Source organism: Petaurus breviceps, unplaced genomic scaffold (genome assembly GCF_028583685.1).
Source record: "Petaurus breviceps papuanus isolate PSGF00001 unplaced genomic scaffold, PetGlider_PUasm1.0 428, whole genome shotgun sequence".
Taxonomy (NCBI): domain Eukaryota; kingdom Metazoa; phylum Chordata; class Mammalia; order Diprotodontia; family Petauridae; genus Petaurus; species Petaurus breviceps.
In genome coordinates, this window is record NW_027186331.1 from 3,986,272 (window position 1) to 4,007,131 (window position 20,860).

Sequence of the window (20,860 nt, forward strand, 5' to 3'; positions counted from 1 at the left end):
AGAGAGAGAGAGAAGAGAGGAGAGAGAGACAGAGGACACAGAGAGAGACAGAGAGAGAGAGAAGGAGGGAGGGAGGGAGAGACAGAGATAGAGACAGGGAGAGACAAAGACAGAGAGAGAATGCACAGGACTTAGAGAGAGGAGACCCTAAGTTGCAATCAGGTCTCCAACACTTACATGGTCATAACCTCTCTGGGCCTCAGTTTCCCCATCCTTAAAATGCAGATAGTACTAGGGTGAGATGAGATAATGTTTATGAAGTGTTTTTTATTTTTGGGTTTTGTTTTGTTGGGGGGTTTTTTTTTGCCTTTTGGAGGGCAATTGGGATTAAGTAACTTGCCCAAGGTTACACGGCTAGTATTTTTGTGTGGGTGTTAAGTGTCTCAGGAACCAAAATCGGGTCCTCCTGACTCCAGGGCCAGCGCTTTACTCACTGTGCCACCTAGCCGCCCCTTATGAAGTGTTTTGAAAGCTTGAAATTGCTTCATCAAAACCAGTGATCCTTACTTAGGTACAATGCTTTGCAAACCTAGTAATGCTAGCTCTCATCATTATGAGCCTAAAGTGCCTTAGAGGTGATGTGATGGTTTCTTGGGGGTCTCACTGGGCACTTGGGATCCTCTGGGCATCTCTGAAAGTGGGTGACCCTCAAGGCCCACCCTGGGGCCCTGGAGCCGGCTGCATGTGCTCCCTCTCCCCCACCCCTGCGCTGGAGGGTAAGTTCAGTGAGCCTGGGTGGGGCCTGGGCAGGGAGGAGACCCTACCTTGCTGAGCTTAGGTCTGTCATAAGGAAGGTGTCTGTCCATCGTGCACATCACGATTCGGTCAGAGAATCCCTCCTGTCTCAGGGTCTCGGCACACACCAAGCCAGCCGCCCCTACCAGAAGACTGAGCAAGTCAGATTGCCTTTCCCCCCCAGGGCCATGAGCCACCCATCACCAGTCACCACTCAGAGGCCAGCAGAGCACCCCTGCATGGCCCATGGGGGTGATGAGGGAGCAAGGCCTGGGACCCCAGAGACAGAGAAGGGCTGAGAAACAGGATGATGAAAGAAGGATCTCAGTCACCAAGCTCCAAACCAAGGAACTGTGGGGTGGGTCTTTGGGAGTGTCACCTCTCTGAACCATCTCAGCCCAGGCTCTGGGCCAAGACCAGGGGTGGCCAATATTCTCAAAGATGAAATTGGAGATTTTCTTCAACAGTGAGGCAAGCCTGACACTGATCCCAAGCCCAGGCTAAGCCCTGATCCCTCGGCCCAGCCTGAGCCCTGGCCCCGGGCTGGCCTGAGCCCTCACATCACACCAGTGTGAGCCCTGATCCCGGGATCCCCACAGGCCTGAGCTCCACCGCCATGTACCCATGTGGTTCCACACAGCTGCAGGCACTCAGACTGTGCCAAAGCCCCCAGCTGCTCACCTGCTCCCACAATCAGGATGTTGGTGCTCCCCACATGGTAGTTGCTGAGGGAGATGCACTTAGCCATGACCTTCGTCCTCCTCTGCGTCTGCAGGGCCTGTGGGACCCAAGGGTGATGAAGGATCCCTCCCAATCAGGATACCCCAGAGCCTGGTCAGGGGCCAGCCCTGGGGCCAAGAGGCCTGTGGGAAGGACACTGCCGAGCCGTCCAAAGTGACCCAGGCCCCGTCCCAACAGAGAGCTCTCCCAAGATTCAGTCAAGCCTATGCAAAGAGCCTACTGTGCGCGGGCACTGTGTTATGGACAGGGGATAGAGTGACAAAAGCTCAACAACTTGAAGCACCCAGAAAGCCCTGCATCCCATGAAGCGCCCCCCCCTTTCCAGGCTGAGTCTGAGCCTTGGGTTCCTATGGATTCTTAGACACACATGCACACAAAGAGACACACATGAAGACACATGAACACACGCTCACACACAGATGCACACACGCTCACACAGACACATATGCACACACAGAGACAAACTCATGTTCACAGAGATACACCCACCCCTCATCCCACCCCACCTCTTCCCAAGAGACACAAACACAGAAGGAACCAGCCTGGGACTGATGCCCCCTCCCTTTCTAGGAAATCCTTCCTCCAGGGGTTCGGATTAGGCATTTCCAGGGGCCAAGCCTTTGATCCAGCCCTGGCCTTTGTTAAGGAGGACTGGGGAACTTAGTTGCTAATGAGACATAGGGAGATAATGGCAGGGGAGAAGCGGGAAGGGGAAGGTTGGAGAGCCCTGAGGGGGCCAGAGAGCCTGGAAGGGAGCTGCCAGGGAGGGTGGCCTCACCACCTGCTGCCTTCCCATCCCCAGCACATCCCCCTGGGGGGAGGAGAGGTACCCTAGGGCACAGGTGTCCCGAGTCTAGAGCTGGAGGGCCCTCAGAGGCCCTGGGAAGGGAAGGGACTTCTCAGGGTCACAGAGGCAGGATGGCAGCCACCCTTGCCCTGAGCCCAGGTCCTGCGCTCAGCTAGAAAGCCTCGGGGAGTCTCCCCATCACCCCCCCCCAGCCTGCAGCAGGGCTGCAAAGGTCAGTGTGCTTGGCCTGGTGGGGAGCCAGGAGGACCAGCCCTTTTCTCCTTGCTTCCCACAGAGAATCCCTGGGTCTCTCCAGGGTGGGCAGGCACTGACTCACTCTTTTATCTGTCTTAGAGGTGAGATCTGGGTCTGATAAGCAGAAATGTATTCAGATAAGGCTCTGCAAAGTGTCAGAAACACATTAGCTCATTTGGTCCTCCCTGGACTTCATAGGGGAGGTGCCTTTATCACCCCCATTTCAGAGAGAAGGAAACAGACCCAAAGGGACCTGCCCACCACAGGCAGTAAGGGTCAGAGGCAGGACTTAAACCCAGGCCTTGTAGAGCCCACTGGCCTCCCAGGATTATTTCCTATGTATGGCCAGTGGATCCTTCCCTTCTCCCTTGGCCTTGCTGACAGAGACCAGCTTTGTCTGGTCAAGGAGGCCTGGGGAAAGGGCAGCTCTCCAGGGACCCAGGCATAGCCAGGGCTCTCAGCCCAGAGCCAATATTCCAAGTACTCCCACACTGAGGCCCAGAGGGGAAAGGGCTCATCCAAGGTCACTCAGCCAGTACCAACCAGAGCCAAGATTTGGACCTGGTCCACTTGGCTCCAGACCTTCCCCCGATGGGGACACCATGGCCCTGGGCTAGCTTAAGATTTTCCCAAGGTCACAAAGGAGGTGTTAGAGATGAGACAAGAAGCTAGCTCTCAGGCCAGAACGTTCTCCCCCTCTCTGGAGTCTGGGTCTGAATCCTTACTGAGACTCCCCTGAGTGTCTCCAGGCAAGATATCTGCGTCCTCAGTTTCCTCATTTGTAAAATGGAGGCCATGGTGGCACCGCCTCCCAGGCTTGCTGAGAAGGTCTATGTGAAGCATTTGGCAGAGCACAAGGCACTGGCCATGGCCGCCGCTGACTGGGAGGATTATTTTTATTGTTAGGATTAGGCACTGTTCAGGGCACAGAGAAGGTGCTCGGCTGCTGCGGGTGGGCAAAGATGACAGACGCAGACAGGATAAGCACCCCCATTTACAGGGCACAGAGAAGGGAGAGGATGGAAAACTGAAGAAAAAAAAGTCAAAATTGGCTGATGTGTCAGGTTGGCCCTGGAGATAAAGGGAGAAAATGCAAGTCCCTCCCTTCTTTGGAGGGGTGGGGGCCTATGGGTGTGGAGCATGGCAGGTCCAGCCAGCTCAGCCCCCCTCAGCTTCCCTGACAGGTGGGCATGGGGCCTCTGCTTGGAGCCCTCCAGTGCTGAGGGAGCCCATTTCATTCCAGCACAAGTCTGTGGTTAGGGGAGTTCTCCCTGAAATTGAGCCTAAATCTGCCTCTTTGTAGCTCCCTCCCCCCCAGACCCCTGGAAAGGAAGCTCCCAACCCCCCAGCCCCAGAGCAGAGAACACCCCCCCCCCCACACACACACACACATATACAACCACCTACCTGCTTGCTGGCTCGAATGTACACCTTCTCCTTCTCAATCTTCACCTGACACAGTCAAAAGAGTGAGGAAAATGGGGCCCCCCCACACCCACTAGATCCTGGAGCCAAGCCGGGGAGGGGGGCCCCAAGGCAGCCTGCCCCTCCCTGGGCAGAGAACCCGGGCCTGGCCAAAGCCTTCTCCAACACTCCCGACTCCCAAAGGTGAGCTTGGTGAGGGGTTGGAGGCTTAAACGAAGCTTGGCCCAGGTCCCAGCTGCACCCTAGTCCCCGGCCCCTGGCTCCTCCCTGGTCCTGACATAGCTGGACAAACCTCCCAAGCCTAGTTCTGGACTGCCCTCCCTCCCCACCATCTTCCTCACCATCCTCCCCAAGGTGTCCTGACCCTCCCCCCAGGGCCTTTTCCACTCTGGGCCTCCCATCTCCCCACCATGGACCTCTCCTGTCTCCCACCCACAGGCCTTGCTCCCCAGCTCCTCTCTCACCTGGAATTTGGGCAGGCTGTCTAGGCCTGGGAAGTCTTCAATGTCTCCAGTGGCAATATTGAAACAGGCGCCATGCCAGGGGCATCGGACCCTGCCCCTGGAGAGGACCCCTGGAAGGAGAGAGGTCCTACTGGAGGCCCAGCCGGGAGGCTAGAGAGCCCTGGGCTTGACCAAGATAGTAAGATGGGAAGGACCAGGTTTGGGCCTTAAGGGCAGACTAACCTTTCCAGAACTGCCTTCCTCCCAGGAGGAAGGGGAAGACTTCTTCCTCCCCCTTGCTCTATGGGATGTGCAAGGTCCTGGGTCCACAGAGCCCACATTTCTCTCTGTGCTTCCAGAGATTTCACCTCTATCCTTCCACCTGACCCCTAGGTCCCCTTATTATCCCCCAGGACACCCCCCAGCCTTTCCCAGTCCTACAACCCCCAAGATCCCCCTATTCATCAGGGAAAGAAGGCTGTTTAAGCTTGGTCTTTGGAGATTCATCAAAACCTCTTTCTCCACTCTCAGGCCTCCCCTTTGTCTCCTGAGAAGAAAATACCCCCCATACCATCCCCTCCTGGGACAAAGGCTCCCAAAGACATACTCTGCTCAGACAGTGGTCCCTAATAAAAGCCTCCCTACCCAAGAGAAGCTCCTGGAAAGCCCCCTCCCCAAGGAAAGGTCCCCAGTAACTCCCCTTCCCACATGGGGTCCCCGGCCCACCTTTCACCAGGGGGGCTCCGTAGTGTGGACACTTGTGACCCAAGGCATGGAACTCCCCGTTCTCCTTCACCAAGAGGGCCTTGCCCCAGCCCAGCTCTACCTCCCGCATCCTAGGGAAGGAAAGGAATCTCAGCAGCCAGGAGCCAAGGCCACCAGCTTGGCCCAGCATTCCCGCCAACGTGGAGAAGTCCCAAGTGCCAAGGAGAGGCCCGGAGCCCTGGGAAGGGCAGGCCCCTCAGCCCTCAGGAAAGAGGCACCAAAGACCAGGTGGAAAGAGCCATGCTGGTGAACAGCCTTGGGTTCGGGTCACATGAACAGGCTGAGCCTAGAGAAGTGAAGCCTCAGGGACCCACTATCCGAAGGGTCCTTAAGTACAGAGGGGACTGGCCTTGTCCTGCCTGGCCCAAAGTGACAGCTCCAGGAGCAATGAAGGGGCAGGGGAATGAGGGTGTGGGGAGAGGGATGGAGGAGGAAGGAGGAGGATGGTGCCCGAGCACAACGCGAATGGGGCGGCCCTGGGAGAGGGTGGTGGGGTCCCCCCTGCAGAGGTCAGAGAATGATACGGTCACAGGGGCTAGAGAGGAATTCTTGTGCAGGTAGACTGGACTAGATGTCTGTGGGGGCTCCCATCTGAGGACACCGAGGCTCTGACGCTGGCAGCACCCCTTCCCTCCTCTGCCATCTTTGCACCAGTCCCCCGGGTCCAAGGGGGACCCACCAAGCACCTACTGGCCATTCTCCAGGTCCTTGACGTGGCACACGGCGGCCTCCACGCGGTCATGAGGGCTGGGGTAGGGGTGCAGGGTGGACGGCCGTTCTTCTGGGTGGTAGTGTCGGGCCCGGCCGTTGGCTTTGTAGGCCAGAGGGCTTGCTTGGCCATTGGGAGACGTATCCTCTTTGGCTCGCTCCTTCTCTGGGAGTACCACTTCAATTTTGAGCTCCACTGTGGAGGTAAGAGAATGAATGAGGCCAGGATCTGCCCGACCCTGAAGGCCGACATCTCACCTGGAATGGGTCGCTTCCAAGTAGACAGCCAGGCCGGGAAGGGAGGGAGAAGAGGGCAGGCCCGGGGGCCAGCATCCTCTCTAGGGACTCTGACTCTCCCAGTGTCCCAGAGGCCCCATCCCTCCCCAGGCAGAGGCCCAGAAGCCTTCGCAGCTGCCTCCTCCTCTGTGAAGAAAGACTCCTCACAATCCAAGCCTGCACCTTCTCCTGGTCAAACTCGCGTCCTCACCAGAGTCCAGATTTACATTTATGGTAAAATGCAGGCTCCCTGGGAACGGGTGTTATTCTAATTTTGTCTGTGAAAGCCCTGTGTATAGCATGGTGCTGGCTCTGTAGTGGGTGCTAAAAGTGCCGTTTGACTAAGCAGAGGAACTCGCAATTTTTCTAAGAAAAGACAATGGGGCAGCTGGTGGCACAGCGGTTAGAGCCCCGGCCCTGGAGTCAGGAGAACCCAAGTTCAAATCCAGCCTCTGACACTGACCAGTTGCGTGACCCTGGGCAAGTCACTTAACCCCAATTGCTTCCAAAAAGAAAATATAAGACATAAGTAATTTATTGATTGGTGGCACAATGGACAGAGTATGGGCTTGGAATCAGGAATTCCTGAGTTCAAATCCTGCCCCAGATACTTGCTAGCTGTGTGATCCCAAACAAGATCTTTCTCCTCTCCCAGACTCCGTCTCCCCATCTGGAAAATAAGGAGCACAGTCTCATTTGTAGCACTCAGGAAGGTAAGATGACAAGCTGGGAGCCACGGAGCCTGCATTCTGTCCCCACCTGAAGGCGGGCATCTCACCCTAAGAGCAGCAGAGGGCTGGTGGGTGTGGATGGCTGCCACACCATGGTGAAGGGAGGGCTTACAGAAAAGGGATGAGAAGGACATTATCAAGCTCCGATGGGCCCATGGGAGAGTCAGGGATGCCTGATGGATGGGCCACGGGCACCCAGCATCCTTACAATGTCACAATGGTCTCACAAGAGAACCAGGAATGCCTGACGGATGGGCCAGGGCTCCCAGGATCCTCTCAATGCTACAAGGCCCTGAGGGCTTGGAAGGAGCCCCCTCAGCTGACTCCTGGAAGGACAAAGACAAGAAATCTCCCAGGATGGGCTCCCCTGAAGGGAGCTCTGGAATGGAGAAGGTCTGGGATAGGCTGCCGTACCTGGGAGAGGGCAGTTGACTCGAACCCTGACCCTAAAGTGGCAGACTCTCCTTCCCTAGGGCCCTTCCAAAGGAGTACAGGACGTGTTTCAGCCTCTACATTCCCAGCCTGTGGCTGACACACAGTAGGCACTCAAAAAATGCTCCGTGGTCCCTCAGTCCTTAAAGTGAGCTGGAAGGCAATGCCACTTAAGCCGATTTGCTCAGTTTATATATGGGGAAACTGAGGGCTATTTGAGGGTAGACAGAATCCCTACTGTGTGCCAGAGTAATCGGGCCCCACTGAGTGACTGAGCTGAGGCCACGCAGAGTGGCCACCAGCTGCTTTCCTGCTTCCACTACCTCTTCATTATCCCTTTCCCCAACACGGGCACCCAAGGCCAAGGCTCACTGCACTGGACTCATGAGCCTCCCCTATGTGATGGGTGCAGCTGCTCTCTGTGGCCACCCCAAAGGGTCTAGGGTTTCAGAGCCAAGGGCAGCAGACACTCTGGGTCCCAAGGCCTTCCAAGAAGACACAATCTTGTGATGCTAAATGAGCTTTGAATGCACAGTCATGAGAGACCAGGACTGACAGGCTAGACAGCACCATGACCTTGGATAAGTCACCACTCTGTCGTCATTCAGCTATTTCAGTCATGGTCAACTCTTCAGTGAGCCCATTTGGGGTTTTCTTGGCAGAGATACTGGAGTGATTTGCCATCTCCTTCTCCAGCTCATTTTACAGATGAGGAAACTAAGGCAAACAGGGTAAAGTGACTTGCCTAGGATCACACAGCTAGTAAGTGTCTGAGGTTGGATTTGAACCTGGGAAGATGATTCTTCCTGACTTCAGGCCCCAAGCTCTATCCATTGCAGTGCCCCCTAACTGCCCCAGAATTTGGGTGTCCTGTTCGGTAAATGAGACATCCTTGCAGGTGCTGGAAAGGTTGTAAACACTTTCCCACCAGCAATGCCAAGAGATCAGCAGGGAAGGCCCAGGAGCCCCAGTGTCCAGGCCACAGAAGGAAAGTGATCTGCCTGAGGACAAGCAGCTGTTAAACTGGGATCCAGGCCTCCTTCTCCCTCCCCAGGCAAGAAGCAGCTGCCCCCACTGCCCCTACTGCTCCATGGCTCCCAGGGCCCTTCCCCTCCACCCCAGCTTCTCTTAGGGGAGGTGGATCCAACAAGAAAGCCAGGAGGGCCCCAGGTAATGCTGCTGATAGCCATCACGTAAGGGGACACCGGGCCTTGGGGGAGCCAGGCTGGCTGAGCACTCAGAAAATGCCCGCGGAGGCTCGACCCAGATACTGCCCAGAAACTTCTGGGCCCTGGCCCAGCCCTGGAGACGACCTGAGCTGGAGCCTGGAAACAGGTGGGGAAAGAGGCAGAAAAGCAGAGCCTTGAAGGGATCCTCCAGGGGACAGCATGAACTCCCTGCAGGATCCATTCAACACTCTCTGCTCCTTGACCCTGACTCCCAACTCCCAGCAAAAGGGCCTGCAGCCAGGATCTGGAGCTATCGGGACATTCTCTCACTGGCCCCCAGAGAATTTCCAAAGGCCAAACTGGGACGGACCTCACAGGGCACTCAAAGAAGCCCCAAAGGCTCTATATGGATCACTTCTCTAGATTCTCTGAGCATTCAGTCTCCAACATGCATACCACCAGTGATGGAGAGCTCACCACCTTATGACACAGTCTGCCCTTTTGGACAGTTCTAATTATTATGCATTTTTTCTGCTTTCAAACCTTCCTCTCCCTCTCTGCAGTCTCTACCTTGTTCTGTCCTCTGGGACCAAGCAGAGCAAAGCACTTAGAAGACAGTTAGCATGTCCTCTGCTGAAGCCAACCAAACAGACCCAGGTCCTTTACTGGATCCTCATAGTGCAGATGCTCAGGCCTGGCCTTCCCCATCAGGGCTCCTCTGCTGGCTCCAGCTGGGCATCTTCCTTTATGAATATGCTCTGACCAGGGAAGAGAACCGGGCTGTACCTTCCTCACTGATAATTCTCTGTCTCCCTCGAACTCGCCAACAGTAAGATTCAGGAGGAGGGAGGGTGGCTGCCATGTCAATGTTGGAAGGCCCTGTGGTTCCCTGGAGATCCAGGGTCAGGAAAGGCCCTCCTGGGACCTTTCCTCTGTGTGACTCTGGGAGGGGGGTTGGCCTCTCTGAGCAGCAGCAAAATGAAGGTGAGCAGGGCACTCCTAGGCCCTGCCTCCTGGGGCTCTTGGGAAGAGGATTTAAGACCAACCCTATCCTGTGAGCTCCAACTTTGGAAATGCCTCATGGGCACGGCACCTTCAGGCCCACCGAGGGCAGAACTCTGGGGACTGACCAGAGGGAAAGGCCCTAACAGACCCATCAGGGGAGAGCAAGAAAGGGGAACCAGTTTCCTGGCTAGTCCTTGAGATGTGAACAATGCTGGATTGGACAAACCCCTAAGGCCCCTCCCAGCCCTGACATCCCCTGTTCTAATCTCTTTCCCAGCTCTGATATGCCCTATTCTAAGGCCCCTCCCAACCCTGACATCCCCTGTTCTAAGGCCCCTCCCAGCCCTGAATTCCCCTGTTCTCAGGCCCTTCCCAGCCCTGACATCCCCTGTTCTCAGGCCCCTCTCTGAGAGGTTCTGATGTCCTGTTCTCTTGACTCCCCAGAACTTACTCGTGGCCACAGCCTTTGACACTTCCCCCAAACTTGGATGGATCCTTGGCTGTCTGACCCCATCTCAGGCCCTCAGGACTTCCCTGCAGGCAGCTGGAAGGTACTGGGGGGCCCATTTCCTCAGCCAGTCTGTCTCCCTAACCTTGCTGAACAGGCCATCTGGACACGAGCTGAGCTCTTCTGCCTGTGGGGAGATCCCCCCTTCCTACCCACAGACAGGATTTGTCCCCTCTGCTGTGCCAAGAGGCCTAGTCACTTCACAACCTGCAGGGACAGACTAGGGTGGCCCCTTCCCCAGTGAGCCTGCTGCTTGGCTCCAAGTCCTGACTGATAGCCCCCAGACCCTTTTTTCAGAGACAGGGGCTTGGTTGAGAGCCCAGGACTAGGGAGTCCTGTGGTATACCTGCATCTGGCTCTGTATCTGCTGGCTATGGGCCCTACAGACAATTCCCTGAGACTCAGTTCCCCCATCTGTAAAATGGGGGTAGGTGTGCTTCCCCATTAACATTAGAAGGTGGTCTAGAGGAAGGCATTTTCTAAGGAGAGCATTTGCTCCTAACGCCCTTCACCCCTAGTGCTTAGAACAGATTGTTTGCCTTCCCCCCACCCCACCCCCGTGCTGCTGGCTCCATTCAGTGCTGGGGCTTTTGGCATGCGGGGGTCTCCACAGCTCCGAGAGGTCTCTGGCCTCAGCCTGGGCGGCCCCATATTAACATTCCTGGAACCGTCTCCCCGTGGAGATCGCCACAGGCTTGACCTAGTTTGAGCCACTGTTTCCAGGACGAGCTGCAGGGGAGTGGGGGTGGGGAAGGGGGGGCGGCACCTGGCTTGGGTTTGGAGAAGCAGCCTCCCATGGCGATGGTGATGGTGATGGCGATGGCGATGGCGAGCGAGGCCCTGAGGATGCCGGACTGAAGGCTAGGCCATGGTGGGGGCACCCAGAGGCGGCCGGGCCCCTCATCAGGGACCCAGCACCTCCCATGTGGGTCCCCCACATGGCCCCGTCATCGCTGCCAGGAGGGCGCTCCGTCACTTGCCAACCTGAATTGAAGGCAAAATTCCAGTTAGGACTTTAACCTCCTCCCTGATGGCAGCCTGTCCCCAGCCTACCCCAGAGTGAAGGAGAACAGCGATTACACTGGGGACCACAGCTTGGGAGCACGTCACTGCTGAGGCCCCAGCACCCAAAGGCTCCAGAAGGCTTCCCTGCCACCCCCGGGAAACTGAGGATGGGCACACACCTAAGAGCTGCCCTCCATTCTCAGTTCTCTCCCAGCCCTGCTGTTCTGTTCCCTGTTCTCAGGCCCCTCCCAGCCCTGCCATCCCCAGTTCTGAGGCCCCCCCAGCCCTGCCATGCCTTGTTCTCAGGCCCCTCCCAGCCCTGACATCCCCAGTTCTAAGCCAATTGCTATTTTGTAAGCCCCCATGAAGCGCCTCACCTAGGTCCTGCCTTGCCCAGTAGGGTTGGATTAGGGGAAGCCTGTGTCCCATAAAGAAAGGTCACTGGGTTCTAAAGGCCACCAGACCCTGAACTGACCCCCCCCCCACACTTCCAGTTTGCTGCCCAAGTCCCGGAGGCTCCATCCCTTCCACTCTCCAGTTCATCTCTTCCTCTGCTCCAAAGCCGTGGAGCTGACCTCTGGCCAGACCTACCTTAACTGCTAATCCCCTGCCTCAGTTTCCCTGATTTGCTCCAACCTGCTCAAGATTGCCCTGCAATCTCCCTCCTGGACAAATCTCTGGTCACTCTTCTGTTTAAGTATCTAGAGCCCCAAGGGACTCCTCATTTTGGAGCACTGACCAGGCCCTGTCCACAGACAGCTTCCACCACTGTGTCAAAGGGGGAGCCACCAGCAGGCTCTGTGATGGGGAGGGGAGGCTCCCACAACAACAAAGACCAAGTCCCTTAGCCCACCTCCAAGCTCCTCCACTCAGTCCTGACCCCTACCCCAGGGGCCTGGCCTGGGGCCTCCTTCTTCCTACTGAGACATCTAGCAAGAGCCAGCATTAGGAATCTTGATCCCCAGGGCAGACTGAACTGCTGCTGGGGAAGTTGGGGCTGGGGTGGCATAGGGGACAGTCCATGCAGGAAGTCAGAGTCACTTGGGGGTAGCTCGGTAGTTCAGAGAGTGAAGAGAGCGCTGGACCTGGAGGTAGGAAGACCTGAGTTCGAATTGTGATTCATATACCTACTGGGTGTGTGACGCTAGGTAAGTCACTTTACCATCTGCCTCAGCTTCCTCACCTATAAACCAGGGATGACACAAGTGCCTGCTTCTCAGGATTATGAGGACAAAAATGAGATAGAGTATTTTATAAACCATAAAACACTCTGTCATTATCTGCTATTGCATGTGGGTGATCCAGCCCTGAAGGAGTCTAGGTCATACCACCCTGACACAGAGGCCTGTAGCCCCCCTCCAGGAGGGGCAGGCTCTGGGAGAAGGGGACCATAACAGGACCCTGGTGGGGTCAGCCCAGGGCTGGGCAAGGAGGGGGTCACACTGGGGTGCCTGAGGGCAGGGAGAGGGAGATACAGGCCAGAGAACTTCACACACACCCCATTCTGTGTGGGGTGTCCTGGTGAAGGAGGCATGGGTTGGGACTGGGGAGCTCCTGCACAACAAGCCCTGAGCCAGTAAGGACCTACTGTGTGCCAGAAGAGGTACCCAGTGCTGGGAGACCAGAACAAACCCCCAGACTTGCCCTGAGGGCTGGAAACTCCTCTAATCAGTGTGGCAGCTCCTTGAGGACAAGCAAGTTCTGGCTCTGCTTTTGTCTCCAGCACTCAGCCCAGTGCATGGTACACACTGGGGACTTGACGTTGTCCAGGCAATAGAAGGAAATGCAAAAAAGGAATTTCAAGAGGGAGAGATTCCTAACAAAGGCGGGATATCAGGAAAGGCTGCTGTAGGAGGCAGCCCCTGAGGTGTGTGACCTAAGCAGGTGAAGGTGAGGACAAAGGCCATTCCCTACTTAGGGGAGGATGCTTGTACAAAGGCCCAGAGGTGGGAGATCGGATTTTTCATTTTTCATTCTGTGAGCTGTGTTATTACAAGCAAAAAAACCCAAAAAGTCGTTTCTGAGTGGGCTGCCTCTCACCGGAGGCCAGAGGACCATTTGATGGGTAAGCTGAAGAAGCAATGGGGGGCAGGGGATAATGGGGCCTCCTCAAACACTCAAATCCTGTGGCTGGGGAATCATCCAGTTCAGAACCGACCACGGAAGTCCAGAGCCCTGATTGGGGTCCCCAAATGGCCACAGACTTACTGGGGAGCTAGAAATAAGTCGCCACCAATAGGCTCTTAGATTTAGAACCTGTAGGATCCTTAGAGGCCATTGAGTCCAAACCTCCCATTTTACAGAGTGGGAAACCAAGGCTCAGGGAAGTGGTCACACCATTAACGTCCAGTCTGACAGACTCCCTGTGCTGCCCTTGAGTCCCACTTCCTCCTCTCTTGGGCCCCATGACCTCTCAGGGTCTTGCCAAGCCCCTTCCCCTGGGACCAGTGCCCAGGGCCCACCCTGTCAATGACTTGGCTGACTCAGATGCTGCCAGGACAGCCCTCCTCCCCCTCTGCTGGGTGCATCCCAAAGGCCCAGGAGGTGCCCAACAGGGGCCACCAGGAGGGAAAGGGAGAGGGGTCAGAGCAGAGGTGTCCAGGCCTTACTGGGCACCAGGGGTGAGGGCTGGGGGAGGCTGGCCATGCTGAAACAGCTGCAATCCACCTAGGTAACTTTCAAAGGAGAGGGTTAGAGGGAGGCAAGAGAGAGGGAGAGGATGAGGGAGACAGGGAGGAATGGGAGGGAGAGGGGGAAGGAGGGAGAAAAGAGGGAGAGAAGGAAGAAGGAAGAGAAGGAGGAAGGGAGAGAGATGAAGGACTGGAGGGAGGAAGAGAAGAGAGGAAGGTAAAGCAAGAGGAAGGAAGAAGAGAGGAGGAAGAAAGGAGGGAGAGAAGAAAAGAAGTGGGCAGGGAGGAAAGGAGGAAACAGGGAGGAAGGTGAAGCCTCGGGGGTCTCTGGCCTGGTCTGACTCCATGTGGGGTTCTAGGTTCATTGGCAGTACACTGAAAAGCTCCCACATTTCTCAAGAGATGCACCAGGACTTCCAGGGGTCCAGAGCCCAGGAATAAGCTGGAAGAACTAAGGATGCTTGGGCCGAGGAAGTGGGGGAAGGAGAGGGAAGAAGAGGGGCAGAGAAGGAGGCATCTCCAGGCATTTGAAGGAGGATTCTCCTTGGTCAGCTTGGTCCCAGAGGGGAGAGCCAGGAGCCAAGTGGAGGGAAGACTACAGGATCTTCGCTAGGTAGTGAGTTCCCCATTCTCAGAAGTGGTCAAGCAGGGCTGAGGCAGAGGGGTGGGGCTCGAATGGCCTCTGGGGTTCCAGGACTGCTCGGTCTTTCTCCCCGAGGCCCAAGTCACCTGCTGCCAGCTCGGCTGTTCTCAAGCATCACAATATCCCAGCTTTGGGGGATGAGGTAGGTTTACAAAGCGCTTCACACTCTCACAGGGACCTCCCAAAAAACTCAAGAGGAAGGTGATTACTATCATACCCATTTTACAGAGGAGGAAACTGAGGTGGGGGGAGATAAAGCAACCCAGGTCACGCAGGTAGAGTCGGAGTCAGAATATGAGCCAGGTCTCTAACCTGAAGCTCAAGAAATGGAAAATGTCACAGGGCCCAGAGTTCAGGGAGCACTCATCCTCTGACGCTGCTGGGATTAAGGAGGGATTCCCAGGGCTGGAGGGACCTTGGAAGGCTGTAGGGGCCGCTGCCCTGTCCCCGTGACAGATAGGTCACACCTAAGCCACTGTCAGATCTGAGCCCAGAAAACCTGCCTCCCCCAGAGAATGTTTGCCCAAGCTTGGCCAGCTCAGCCTAGGGCTTTGCAATGCTCCCAGTAGGAAGGCTCTCTCTTATCTCTGGCCTGGCAGCCCTGGTCAGGTTTGGGGGGGAGGGCCCCAAGGCCAGAGAGCAGCTGCCTTCAGGTGGTGGGCCCTATCCATCCAGCCACTTCCCTTCCCTGCTAGGGTGACTTTCTCCAACCTGCCATAGCAGACTCAGAATTGGGCGGGCTAAAAGGTCATCCAGGCCAGCCCTCTGTCCCCAGCCTAGGCCTGACCACCACCAGCTCAGGGGGGTATTAGGGTCAGCAGTGGTCCCACTTCATCTTCCAGAGAGGGAAACTAAGGCTCAGGGAAGGGAGGCCCCACAGCACAGGGAGGACTCCAGCACAGGGAACGCCTGTTGGGTTCCACTGAACTGGGCTTGGCCAGCAAGTGTTCAAGCCCAGCTCTTCTGCTGCCAAATCCAGGGGGTTTTATTCATTAGAAAATTTTCTTTTCTCCTAAAACAAAATCTGTTTGCCTGAAACTCCTCCCCACTGGTGCTAGTTCTGGCCTCTGGGGCCAAGGGAAACTCTAATCCCCTACCCGTGACAGGCCTCTGGGGGGCTGGGCAGCTGCCAGGCCTGGGGGCTGGGGCAGGAGCCCCTGTGTTCGGACCTCTCTGTGTTCAGTGTGAGGGGCAGGATGGGGGGGTCAGGACCTTGGCACCCACTGGGGGGTGGGGTAGGGAGTGTAAAGCCTCCTGTGGGGGGCAGGGGGTGTCAGGTCTGCTGTGGGGGTGAGGCAGGGGGGGTCAGGACCTTGGCATCCACTGGGGGGTGTCAGGCCTGCTGTGGGGGTGGGGCAGGGGGTGCCAGGAGGGGCACCCTGGGGCTGAGAGCTGGGAGGGGGAAGCAGACCAAGGTAACCTTTGCCCCCAGCTCCCCAAAACTCGGATCAGGTGGCGTTCCTGAGGTACCACAGGGCTCTGAGCCCAGGACTTAGGGCTAGAAGGAAGCTTCCAGACCACTCAGCCAGTCTAATCCTCTCATCTTAACAGTGGAAGGAGCCGAGGGAGAGGAAGGCCCCAACTGCTCCTCCTTTGCCCCACCTGCCTCAATGGCCCTAGAACGCTCACAAAACCAAGGACAGTCCAGGAATCCTGTAAGTTGCTGTGGGACCCTGGGTGGCAGCATCTCCTCTCACAGGGGCCACCATAACATTGGGAGTCCAGCCCATTCTGTCCATGATGTGGGGACGTGGACTTGGCTTCCTCCTCTGTAAAATGGGTTAATGAATGCTGTTCTGCCCCTGGACTGGGGGAGATGACAGCACTTCTAAAGGGCCACACCTCTCTCCTGGGCCCAGCAGGAATGAGGGGCATGGCAGCTAAAGAATCCCTCCCCCACTGCAGCCAACTGAGGGTCTACACCTGGGCCCCCACCACATACACGGACAAGCCTCACCCCCAAGCCCCCTAACCACCACCAAGGCCTGCTTTCTCTTCTTTTTAGTTCCAAACTAAGGAGGAGGTGGAGGGGGGAGCTCTGGACTGAGAGGCAGACAAAAAGAGCTTAGTCTTAGCAAATCATGCAAGTCAGAGCTGGGAGAGACATCAAAACTTAGAACAGGGGATGTCAGGGCTGGAAGGGACCTTAGAACAGAGGATGGCAGGGCTGGGAGGGACCTTAGAAGAGGGCATGGCCCAGCTGGGAGGGGCCTGAGAGCAGGGGATGGCAGGGTTGGGATGGACCTTAGAACAGGGGATGGCAGGGCTGGGAGGGGCCTCAACATCTCAACAACTTTCCATTTTACAGGCCCAGTGAGAAGTTACTTGCCAAAGATCCCGAGGTAGTAACTGTCAGCTCCAAGCCTGGAACCCAGGTTCCTCCCAGTTCTGGGCTCCACACACTCCACTGTCTCCCAAGGAGGAAATTCCAACTTTCTGAACAACAGTGGTTCCCCCCCCCACCCCATCAAACCAACAAGGTGGCAGAGCCCAGACAAGAGGCCAAGTTTACAAAAGCCCAGCTCCCAGCACCTCCCACTGAGCCGCAGTGCCTTACTGACCACATTCCTAAAACAGACGTCAGGAAGAGCTCTCCTTTCAACAAGCCTGGGAAATAGTAGTGCCAATATAATTATTTCCCTTTTATAGATGGGGAAACTGAGGCTTATAGAGGCAAGCCCCATGGCTTGCCTTACAGTCCCATGGGATAGTGGAAGAAGGACTCAAGCTCAAGCCTGGCCTTGCAGCTTCCTCCCTTCATCCACTTGGGGAGAGTCCCTTGGGCTCTCTTCGCCTCAGTTTCCTCATCTGTAAAAAGGAAGGGGGCCAGATCAGATGCTCTGAGTCCCTTCCAGCTCAGCTCTGTGTCTCTGGGGGTTTCTAGGTCAGAGGTGTCTCCTGAACACCCCAAGCGTCCAGTGGGAGTAGAGGTGGTGAGCGCAACTCCAACCTCCTGCCCCTCTCTGCACTCAGTTTCCTCTTCTGTAAAATAAGGGAATTGGACCAGATGGTCTCTTTCTAGCTCTGAATCCTTTGCAAGGTCAAAACTTCTCCCCTGAACCTCATTGCCTAGGCAAAAGGCCTAGAACAGGCCACTTGGGCAGACCCTCTAGGATTTATGGGAGAGCACCCTGGAAGGACAGGCGCATCCAAGCCCAGCTCCACAGCAATGGAGGCCAGTGAGAGCATGGAGTCACATAAAGCATGTGAAGGACTAGGGATCTCATGCCTGCCTGCCTGCTCTGCCTAGCCCTGCCCAACCTGCCTTGTCCAGCCCTGCCCTGCCCTGGCCGCCCAGCACTACCCTACTTGCCCTGCCTCCCTGCCCTACCTGCCCAGCCCTTCTTTGCCCTCCCCAGTCCTGCCTGCCCTGCTCTGTCCTGCCTGCCCTACCTGCCCAACCCTGCTCTGCCCAGCCCTTCTTTGCCCTGCCATGCCCAGCCTGCCCAGCCCTGCTCTGCCCTGCCTGCCCAACCCTTTTCTGCCCTGCCCTGCTTGCCCTGCCTGCCTGCCCTACCTGCCCAGCCCTTCTTTGCCCTGCCATGCCCTGCCCAGCCCTGCTCTTCCCTGCCATGATCTGCCTTACTTGCCCTACCTGCCCTACCTGCCCAGCCTTGCCCTGCACAGGCCAGAGGGCTGGTGGAGCCTCCCAATGGCCAAACTCTTTCCATTCTCTGTTCTGCCATCCAGGAGCAACTGTCCTTCCATTCCTCATTTTTCGAACAATATCATTCTAGTCTCTTAGAGCAAGAGCTGGGACCACAGAGGTCATGGAGTCTGATCCCCTCCTATTACAGAAAGGGAAACTGAGGCTCAGAAAAGTTAAGTCATTTGCTCACAGTCACATCAACCCAAAAGAGTGACAGAACAAGGCTTTTTATCTTTTTTCTTAAAAAATCCATAGAGAAGGCTCACAGGAACCATTGATGACATACGCGAAAACATGAGAACAGAGTCCGCCTGATGGCAAGAACACAAATGAAAAGGATGAGTGTCAGGGCATGTTGAGAAAGTACCAAGAACAAGCCTAGGTCCAAGGGAGCCCTGAGACACTTTGCCCAGTCCCTGGGTGGGAGGGGGTGCACTGCAGAGAGGGGCAGGTCACTTCTGACATTAGATGGGTTTGCTAATTCTTTAAAAGCCTTTGCTAGAAGGTTCTTGGGAGGCAGGGGAAGGAAGAAGTATAGACAAAAAACAAGAGAGAGAAACTGATTTGGGAGGGCCAGGGGGTCTCAGGGGCTCATTTTACAGAGGAGGAAACGAAGGTGCCTCCTAACAAAATCCTATGCCGGATGTTGCTTGTGGGTCTCCATCATGGGCTACATTTCCAGCCTCAGCTCTTCCTTCCTGTAGCTGCTCAGGAGGCTTGGCTCCTTACTGGCTACCTCTCTGGTTCTCATTCTCCAAAGCTTTCCCACTGTTCCCAAGCCACCCTGGGCCTGTGCACTCCATTTCTTGGCACTCTCTGGACAACTCTCCAAGGCTCTGAGTTCCAGAGATGGGGTTGGCCTGCCCCGGAGAGATACTCACCATATCTGTTCTCCAGACTGCTCCTGGAGGGTTACCCTCCCTAGGCCACACTTGCATCCTAATATTTCCATTCAACTCCCCAAAGCAGTTACTGTATCCACAAATATTCTCATGTGAACATTGATTTGAATTCAGAACACTGACCCTAAGATTATAATAACAGTGTAACGACTTGTCTGCGCCCTACTGACAAAGGCCAGAACAAGAACGAGTTGATGATAATGCCGGCAGTCATGGTGGCCAGCATTCACAACTCAGGCTTTACAAAGTTTAATCAATGAACCTCACAACGCCCCATTCAAAGAGCAGGGAACTGAGGCTCAGGCCTAGCTGGAGCTCTGTACATGGTCATGTTCATGTCCCCGGCCTTCCTTTTGGCCATTCCAATGAAAACCCTATCCCAAAGGCTGTGGATGAAATGAATTGAGGGCTCACTGCCTGTTGACCACTTTGTCCCCAAACCCAAGACTTTTCTCTTCTCTGAGCCCAGCGCTGCTTAGCTGTATGGGCCTCCTTCCTCTTCTCTCCTCCTTCCCAGAGCTTTGTTGGGGGAAGAGTGCCTCCAGTGTCCCCTGGGCCCTCTCCTCGGCATTTCTGACCCATCCTGACCTATCCACTCCTCAGAGCTGCCCTCCCCTATGTCCCCCAAGGCAATCAAAGTCACATGTCCAACCCTGACCTGGTCCCCCTCCCTCTCCAAATCAACACTTTTCTGAGGCTCCCAGTCCCTGCCAATATTTTAGTAACACCCCTCCAGAGTCCCCCAGTCTCTGAAATCCCTGTTGTCACTAACAATTCCATCCCCCTCCCCCCTCTTCCTTTGACTGACCGCCACCTCCCCATACCGGCTTACTTCAGGTCCCAGCTGAAATCCACCTCTTCCCAGAAGCCTTCGGCCATCCCTCATCTTTCTGGTGCCTTCCTCCTGTTAATTATCTCCCACTATCCCCTCTCTATCTTGTCTGGACATAGTTGTTTGCATGTCCTCTCCGCCACTGGATTGTCTTTTAACTTTGTCAGGGTACTCATGGCTTAGCACAGTGACTAGCAGACAGCAGGTGCTCGATAGATGCTTACTAAATGACTTTCCGTTCCTCTAGCACCCCCAGCGCCTCTTACCCAGACCATTTCAATTCAACCTCCCAAAGAAGTCAGAGAACCTGAGTGCCATTGGGAAAGCAGAGTGGAGACCATCTGGTCTACCCCATATTTTACAGAAGGGGAAATTGAGACACAGAGAGAAGGGACTTGCCCAAAGGCAGAGTTAAAGGCACGGCAGGCAGGATTCGAACTCAGGTGTCTTAACTCTCAGCTGCGGGTTCTTTCCACCATAACCAGCTCCTGCATTGTAGGGGGGAGGGGAAAGAAGGGGGGAGCCTGCGGCTTCTAGTTAAGACTCACCCGGAGGGCTTCAGACTTTCTTTGCTCTCCCTCCTGTCCTCCCTTCTTCCTTCAGCAGATCCCAAAGCACAACCTCCAACTTCCACCAGGCTCTTTCCCGGTCCTGGCCTCAGTCCAAGACCGAGGTCCCTTACCAACTGCCTCCTCCCCCCCCCCCCCCCGCCTCCCCCCCCGGTTCCCAAGACAACTCTCTCCTATGGAGAGTCCCCAGGGCTCCAGAGCAAATTTCTCTTAAAACAACGCCCCCCCCTCCCCGAAGAGACCCCCCCCAGCCCTCCCCCGCCGCGGAGCCCCTTCCTCGGAGAGAACTCCCCCAGCCCTCCCCGCTGAGCCTCACTCAGCGATGCCCCTCCTCCCCTCCATCAGAAGACCCCTTCCCCAAAGCTGAGCCCCACACTGAAGTCCCAGAGACAGAGTCCATGGCAAAGCGGGCACCCCCTTCAGAGCAGAACCCCCTCCTCCTCTCACTGAAGACAGTCCACCCTCAAGTCAGCGGGTGCCCCCTCCGCATAGCGGACTAGTCTGCGTCCTGGGGGTGGGGAGAGGGGACAACCGGGGCTCCCGACCCCCCTTGCCCCTTCCTAGCATCCCTGCATCTCAGAACCATAGCATCTTCGCACCGCACCCCCGCCCGACCCCGAGCCGGCCCTAGGTGCCCCGAACCCCTGCTC

The 20,860-nt window shown here is 56.1% G+C and overlaps 1 protein-coding gene across 2 annotated transcripts in view; it reads right to left on the bottom strand.

The window, feature by feature from the left end:
* AIFM3 (AIF family member 3) overlaps positions 1–20,860 on the bottom strand; it is a 49,577-nt gene that overhangs the window by 23,592 nt on the left and 5,125 nt on the right. For both annotated transcript variants that reach the window (XM_069100896.1, XM_069100895.1), the window contains exons 2-8: positions 10,747–10,964; positions 5,842–6,055; positions 5,113–5,222; positions 4,408–4,517; positions 3,926–3,970; positions 1,417–1,513; positions 765–877 (exon numbers count right to left, since the gene is read on the bottom strand). In XM_069100896.1, the coding sequence (XP_068956997.1) occupies positions 765–877; positions 1,417–1,513; positions 3,926–3,970; positions 4,408–4,517; positions 5,113–5,222; positions 5,842–6,055; positions 10,747–10,777 (720 nt within the window). In that variant the 5' untranslated portion in view covers positions 10,778–10,964. The remainder of the gene's footprint in view (positions 1–764; positions 878–1,416; positions 1,514–3,925; positions 3,971–4,407; positions 4,518–5,112; positions 5,223–5,841; positions 6,056–10,746; positions 10,965–20,860) is intronic.